This window comes from Diachasma alloeum, unplaced genomic scaffold (genome assembly GCF_001412515.2).
Source record: "Diachasma alloeum isolate Michigan unplaced genomic scaffold, Dall2.0 Dall_scaffold_00366, whole genome shotgun sequence".
Taxonomy (NCBI): Eukaryota; Metazoa; Arthropoda; class Insecta; order Hymenoptera; family Braconidae; genus Diachasma; species Diachasma alloeum.
Genome location: NW_021680505.1, coordinates 226797 through 234925, shown reverse-complemented (window position 1 = coordinate 234925; position 8129 = coordinate 226797). Strand labels below are relative to the sequence as shown.

At 36.9% G+C, this 8129-nt stretch overlaps 2 protein-coding genes across 2 annotated transcripts in view; one reads left to right on the top strand and one right to left on the bottom strand.

The window, feature by feature from the left end:
• LOC107041525 (serine-protein kinase ATM) overlaps window positions 1-1349 on the bottom strand; it is a 16278-nt gene extending 14929 nt beyond the window's left edge. The window contains exon 1 of the mRNA XM_015262121.2: window positions 1182-1349. Coding sequence (XP_015117607.1) covers window positions 1182-1253 — 72 coding nt within the window. The 5' untranslated portion in view covers window positions 1254-1349. The remainder of the gene's footprint in view (window positions 1-1181) is intronic.
• Window positions 1350-3752: 2403 nt separating this feature from the next.
• Window positions 3753-8095, top strand: LOC107041507 (inositol-3-phosphate synthase 1-A). Its single transcript, XM_015262084.1, has 3 exons — window positions 3753-4166; window positions 4999-5439; window positions 7062-8095. Exons 1-3 carry the CDS (start codon window positions 4047-4049, stop codon window positions 8043-8045), a joined length of 1545 nt encoding a protein of 514 aa, XP_015117570.1. The 5' UTR covers window positions 3753-4046; the 3' UTR covers window positions 8046-8095.
• Window positions 8096-8129: the final 34 nt, after the last annotated feature.

Here is an 8129-nt window from a genome sequence, read left to right as displayed (position 1 = left end):
CTTGGACCACTCTGAAAGACTTGATTATTTTTCTGGGGGTTGAGGGAGTCTTTCCTAATATCTTTCAATGGAAATTTGTTGGTGGTTTTGAGTGTTTTGGAGCCAACAATTTTTTTTTCTTTCACTTCAAGGAAAATCAATTTTTGCACCCCTCAAACATCAACAAGTAATGGTTCCAGAGGGGTAAGAATCTTCATGAATGCAGAGGGGTAGTGTCTGAACATTTTCCGATGTCGATAATTGATTTTTACCCCGGTTTTTGAATCATGTGTGCACTGGGCCCCAGGGGATCATGATACGCCCCGTTCTGCTGCCAAGTCGGCTGCTAACTTCAGCGTCATATAAATTATCCATTCGCTATTTCCTCTCTACCGGACTTATTTCTTAATCTTTATTAAAAACGCTCTTTGAAAATGTTTTGATTGTACAATCATAATTTTTAGGGACTTCTGCGTGATGTAAAATTCAATGGAAATTGTGATATATTTTACATTATGAAGATGGAAAAACAAAGGAGATAACGTTCGAAGGATAATCCACGCAGGCCTTAATTCTGTTATGTTTTTCATTTATCTTTCATAGAATTCAGCAAAAATTTTCTGGAATTTTCTAGAACATTCCGGAACGCTGGTAAATTCTCAATCTAATGTTGAAACAAAGTCGTTTATTTAGAATTGACGGTTACATTTTTCATAACTGTGAATTTATCTCGTAAGCAAGTTGTTTCAGACGAAAATGTGAAAAAATATGTTTGTAGTTAAGAAAATCCTCCACAAAACGGAATATTCTTGACGTTTTGTTTTAAAATCCCTCATTATAGAGATAATTCAATGTCAACAAAATGTTAAAACAAAGTTTGTTGTTACGAATTGGAAATTGAAGAGACTATTTTTTCCGATTGGAAATTTGTCTCGCAAACAACTGATTTGAGAAAATGTGATGAGACATTTTTTGAAACTGAGGAAATTTTCTACAATAAATTTTTTATGACAATTAGACGCAGTGACTCATCACCGAGATAATTTCACTTCTAGCACACCGAAAAATTCATCTTCCATCAAATACTGAATAAACGATTTTTCTAGGTTTATTTACGATTTTTTGGAGGACAGTCTTGAGTAATTTATCATTTTGGGGTGGAATTACACAAGACGAGATGATTGTTAAGGTTATGAACTCACCGATACTCCTGAAACCCCTGTCCCTTCTGCCAGTCTGAGGTTGTGTTCGAGGTTTGAGAATAAATCCGACATTTTCGGGGATTTTCTTTGCACAATTCGTTACATCTTAATTCCTTGGGGCTTGTCTAATCGTTTGGTCATTCGAGAAATCACTTGACGTGTGTCCAAGAAGTTTTCCCTTCAGTCTCTCATCGTTTTTTTTTCTGCACCGGTCCGGCGGGAATTTCGAGGCTTCGGGGAATTGTCGACAGGGGGATGATTCGAAAAATTGGGGGAATAGTAGCAAAATAAACAAAGACACTATTGCATGTATTAATAATACCTAGGTTCTTCATTTAATCAATTAATTTATTCACGATATGAGAAATTGCCGAAAAAATGAATTAAAAAAGTAAAAAAATGTGATAAAATATTTTGTCAGAGAATTAACTCTCCACAAGGAAAATTCTCATTATTTTTATTGAATAATTAATTAATTCATTGATGATTTTGTGGAATTGAACGAGAGATAAATGGGAAAATTTTGGTTATTATTATTTCAAAAATATCTGAAAAACTATGAGGTGTATCGAAAAATGTAATTAAATATTTTTTTCAAAGAACTGAATTCTCTACAAGAAAGGTTCTGACATGAATTCCTCTGTATCCTCTAGATACCGAGATATTTTTCAAAAACTAATTTCGTGGCGAAATTATTTCTCGAATATCTATAAATCACAAAATTTTCTGTTGAAAATGTCAATCTGACCTTCATCAATTCAATGAATCGATGTGAATACAATGCACATGAATTATTGTGCCTCGTGTCAGTTTGAATCATCCGAGATCTCTTGAGATTGGAATGTTGACACACGTCTGTTCAAATTCAAGTTAAAATTCAAGAAAGGTCTTTTCGAATTATCTTCTCATGTTACATTTCCTCCTAAAATGTATTCATGTGTAAATGTCGAAAAAAACTCAACCGTTTCTCTTATCGCCTACCGATAAAATTCGTAATCTGAAAAGTTTTCATCTCCCAATCCACAGGTACGTAAAAATTTAATAGAAAAACCCAGCGGATTGATTCGAAATTTTTTGTCGTCAATCTTTTCCCTAAAATTTTCTGCGGAAGAAATCTTTAGATAATAATTTCTATCGAAAAACCAAAAACTATTCACCTTTTTCTATATATTTATTATCTACTTGCTATTTTATTTTCATTAAATATTTAATTAAGGAAAAAAATAAATAATTTCTATTGAAAACTAGAATTTTAATAAAATTTTCGATACATCTCTAATTTTATTGAATTGTCCTTCAATTCCATCTTTTGAGATTGGAATATTGACACACGTCTGTTCAAATTCAAGCTCTGAAAGGTCTTTTCGAATTATCTTCTCATGTTACATTTCCTCCTAAAATGCATTCATCTGTAAATGTCGAGAAAAACTCTGAACCCAACAAACTCAACCACTTCTCTCATCACTTAAAAATACAATTAGTAATCGGAAAATTTTTTATCTCCCAATCCCGGCCCCACTAGTCCGCCAAAATCAATAATAAATGTGAGATGCCACCTTTTACCTCTGGCGAATCACATGACACTCATCAATCAAAGAATTTGACCTCGAGTTTGCTCGTATATAAGCTTGCGGTGAGGGGGGGAAGCGTGTTTAAACGGGGATAAGTCCTTAAATATTTTTCAGTATTTGCAATGGTTTCATCAATAAAAATTCATAAAAAAATAATTTTAAAAAAATCATTAATAAACAGTTTAAAATTTGCCTTTTTCGGATAGAAAAAAAAAATTCTATAAAATACGCGTGTTCCGATGGGGGCAAATCCTCAAACATTTTTCAGTATTTGCAATAGTTTCATCAATAAAAATTCATAAAAAAATAATTTTAAAAAAATCATTAATGAACAATTTAAAATTTGCCTTTTTCGGATAGAAAACAAAAATTCTATAAAATACGCGTGTTCCTGCGGAGGTAAACAAATAATTAAAAACAAATCATTAATAAACAATTGACAATTTGCAATTTTCGGATAGAACAAAAATTTCTATAAAATACGCGCGTTTTACGTAGTTGCACAGGACCTTCACAGGATACGTGAGTCGTCCATAAAGAAATTTACATCGAATTCCTTATTTTTTTGAATAATTTGTTAAAACAGAAGACGAAAAATGTCAATTTTCAATGAGAAAACTTTATGTTCTGGATTTTCAAAACATTTCAGGAAATGTTAATCCTCATGATTTTTTCCTCAACTGTTCGTTGATTAAGAATTGATCTATCAACACAAATTAACGTCAATTGTTTACAAACAAAAACGAACAAATTTAATCCTTGTCTATTGAACAAACGGTCGAGTTTATTCGACATTCAGGATGCAAAAAGCATAGAGTCCAGTGAAAAAGTTTTCTCGACCTAAAATGTATGCAAAAAGCCTGCGGCCCAAGTCTCGTGATTTTATTAATTCGGCAATTGGAGAGAGAAGTCAAAAATAATCTCCAGGTGGTGGAGTGGGAGTGCTGGTTCTTAAGCGCATGTCCCATCGTCCCGTCATCAATTGCCCACTGTTGCCCACGTTCTCGCGACGCAACACCATCGTAACACCGGCGTTTCCGTCTTTCCAGCAATTTCTCTGCTCTCGCCCGGGGCGAAAAAAAATTAGAAAATCAATTCGATTTTTACTTTTTTTTTCGAGTGATTCAGCAGTTGTTATCACCGGTTTTGGGACCCGTGACATGATAGCGTGACTAGACACTTCAGAGATTAAGGAAAGTTGTAAAAGGAGAGAGAGAGAAAGAGAAACAGGGAGAGAGTGCGATCAGTCAAGAGTTCGATTTCTCCGTTTTGGAATTGTTGAGAGGATTCTGTGATGGCTCCGAAAGTCGTTGTTAAGTCACCTAAACTGAGGTACACTGAGGAGTTCATTGAGGCGGAGTATGAGTACCAGACGACGAGAGTGGACACTCAAGGGGATGGAGACACGATGACTGTGAGAGGAATATTTTTCATTCTTTTAATATGTAATTTCTTCGGGGTTGAAGGCGATTGAATTTTGAAGAGGTAGCTATTTTCGGGAATATGTTATTAATGAGTGGGTTTAGGGAAAAAAGTGTTAAGAAATTTTTAGCGGTGAATTTTGGGAGCTACAGTAAAGGGCTTTTGACTTCTTTTATGAATCCAGTGGTTTAAGAGATTTTTTCAAAAAACTTCTGCACGTTTTTTTTCAATTGGAGAATTTGCGGATTTAGAGAACAAATTTTTAGGCCATCTTTTATGAAGAATTTTGAGATTCATAAAAAAGGTATAGCCATGCTTTTGAATAGCCGCAATAGTTTTAGAGATATCTTCAAAAATATTGTGAGTAAAATACTCCAAGTTGGCAAATTCATATGCGACAATTGAAAATATCTTAAGAACGGATGGGTGTAGACAAAAATGTGAAAAAAAAATTTTCGTGTAAAATTTCATAAGCAATACATAACGTTTTGTAATGTTTTTCGATAAATCCAATAGTTTCCGAGATTTTCACGAAAATATCAACTTTGTATTGGTTTTTTCGTTCAATGACAAAAAATTACTTGCAGAGAATTTCCCCAATATCTTAAAAACCATCGACTATATCGCAAAACGTCAGAATACCTTTTTTGAGGCCCATAAAATTCTCTTCAAAAAAAGTCTTGTCACATTTTTCTCAAAACCCCACAGTTTCCCAGATATCAACAAAAATGACTTGAAAAAAATTGTAAACTGAAAAAAATTGATATTTTTCTTCGACTTTCCCTTTTCCTCTAATCTATTAATTTAATTTTCCTCGCCCCCAGGTGACACCAGAGTCGACGTCGCTCTTAATCCGCACCGAGTCCAAGGTTCCCAAGTTAGGAGTGATGCTGGTAGGCTGGGGAGGGAATAATGGTACCACGATAACAGCAGCTCTTCTCGCTAACAAATTAAAGCTGTCCTGGGAGACAAAGGAGGGGACGAAGACCGCCAACTGGTACGGGTCCCTCACCCAGGCGTCGACGGTCTGGCTGGGAACTTCCGGTGACAAAGAAATTTATGCCCCCATGAATTCCCTTCTCCCCATGGTCGATCCCGACTCGATTGAAGTCGATGGATGGGACATTTCGAATCTTACCATGGCTGATGCCATGAGCAGGGCCAGGGTCCTGGATATCAATCTTCAGAAGCAACTGGTGCCCCATATGGAGAAGTTGAAACCTAGGAGGAGTATCTATTATCCTGATTTCATTGCTGCTAATCAGGTGAGATGACTTCATTTTTGCAGAGAATTCAATTATTTTCTTAAGGGGAGACCACTAGGAGTTTTAAAAGTCGCCGGCTATTGAAATGAGATTTCTCGTACATTGAAGATCTATTGCATATGTCTAAAAACGAATAATTAGTGCAAAACGATTAATTGTTTACTATTCGTTTGCTTCGCAGACGCTTAAAATGTTAAAAATACGCCAGTGCCTACAATTTTTAAGCTAAAGAGGTTTTTCAATTTTTTTGAAAAAACACCTATGAAAAAATTCAATAGAAAACCTAGCGAATTCGCTAGAAAATTCTATTGGAATTCTATAGGAATTCTATTGGAATTCTATTGAAAAATTCTATTCGTTTTTTGCGCTGATTCTATTGGATATTCGATAATAAAACTCAATAGATTTCGAATTTCTGTTTGAATTTTTCTCTTGAGATTTTTTCTATAAGAACGCTTGAGCATCATTTTCTAAGTATTTTCCACTCAGATTCTGTAATGCAAAACAAAACAAAATCCAGCGGAAAAAACTTAGAAAATTTGTGCCCAATAATTCTAATAGAAAAAATCTAAGAGAAAAATTCAAACAGGAATTTGAAATCTATTGACTTTTTCTGATTGAATATCCAATAGAATTAGCGCAAAAAACAAATCGAATTTTTCAATAGAATTCCTTAGGTTTTCTATTGAATTTTTTCATGCGTGAATGTGTACAATAATAATTCTGAATTATTTTTTTTTTAATTCGCCTCCTACACAGCTAATTTCGTTTTGTTTAATATGAAAATTTGCGCCATTCATGTGAAATAGGCAGAAAAATTATCCTCAAAATATTTAAAATATATTCTCGATTCGTTCAGAAACATTTTTCGAGCTCGTATTTTTGAACATTTCTCAAAATTATTTATCCCCTTCAGATTAACTCATTTCATTAAATTCCTCGAAAATTTTTCCATCCCCTTTTGGCTGAGAATTCATGCTACAAACTTTCTCTCCCATTTCAGTATTTTTTTACTCCCAAGGTTTCACCAAAAAAATTATTAGCAAAGATATAAAATGCAACACCTCAAAACAGAGTAAAATCCAAATTTAAAAAACCATTTATCACCACTAAAAAAAAATAGAAACACATTTATATGAACTGGTATCCATCGAGACGAGACGAGTATTAAAAAAAAAAAAATTTGTATCCGACGAGTAGTTTAGAAGATATTGAGCAAAACATATTTTCACAAAAAGTTGAATATCTTCTAAACTAGAAATCCGATTTCACCCTTCCACAATACCAGCCTGTTGTACCATAAGAGTTACAATCATACCAAATTTAAGCAAAAAAGATTTTCGAGAAATCGCTGTATCTCAAAAACTGCCAATTATTTCACAAAATTTCAGATTTTTAGCATCGACTTTACTCCTTTTTTCGTGAAGATTTCACATTGACACACCCACATATTTTCTAAAAACATCATATCCTGCCGTTTCATGACATTCTCCATAATTTCTCATCAAAATTAGAAGATCGTAAAAATCGACGATTACAAAGCTTCCATTCGAAAGCCAACCAATTTATCACCACTAAAAACTGTACCAAAGCGGAATAAATAATTCCGAAAAAAATTCCAGGAATCCCGTGCAAACAACCTGATCCCAGGCACCAAGCAAGAGCAACTGGACTGGATCCGCAAGGACATCTCCGAGTTCAGGTCGACGAGAAACCTCTCGAAGGTGATAATCCTCTGGACCGCCAACACGGAGCGTTTCTCCGCACTCCTCCCGGGGGTGAACGACACAGCGGAGAACCTCCTCGCCTCGATCGCCTCGAACCACCCGGAGATAAGTCCGAGCACGATGTTCGCAGTGGCAGCATCCCTGGAGAACTGCACCTACATAAACGGCTCGCCCCAGAATACCTTCGTCCCCGGTGCGATGGAGCTCGCCGAGAAGAACCGAACGTTCATCGCAGGGGACGACTTCAAATCCGGCCAGACAAAGTTGAAATCAGTCCTCGTCGAGTTCCTGGTGTCCGCGGGGATAAAGCCCGTGTCGATAGCCAGTTACAATCACCTGGGGAACAACGATGGCTTCAATCTGTCGGCCCCACAGCAGTTCAGGTCGAAGGAGATCTCCAAGAGCAATGTCGTCGATGACATTGTCGAGAGCAACAGAGTACTCTACGAGGAGGACGAGAAGCCCGACCACTGCATCGTCATCAAGTACCTGCCCTACGTGGGGGATTCCAAGAGGGCCATGGACGAGTACGTCTCGGAGATCATGCTGGGGGGTCACAACACCATCATCGTGCACAACACCTGCGAGGACTCCCTCCTGGCGAGCCCCATCATCCTCGATCTGGTGATCCTCGCGGAGTTCTGCTCGAGGGTTTCAATCAGGAAGAAAGAGGCCGAGGGCCAGGGCTTCGAGAGCTTCAAGAGCGTTCTCTCTTTGCTCTCGTATCTCTGCAAAGCACCTCTCGTACCCAGGGGGGCTCCTGTGGTCAATGCACTCTTCAAGCAGAGGACTGCTATTGAAAATGTACTCAGGGCTTGTCTCGCTCTGCCACCTGTCAATCACATGATGCTGGAGCACAGGGTACTCATCGGGGATTAGGGCCTGGGGAGACTGTAAGTAGTGAGGATACTTTTGATACCTGCTGTGCATTTCTGGGGGGAGGGGGGGGGGGGCCTTGTGGAG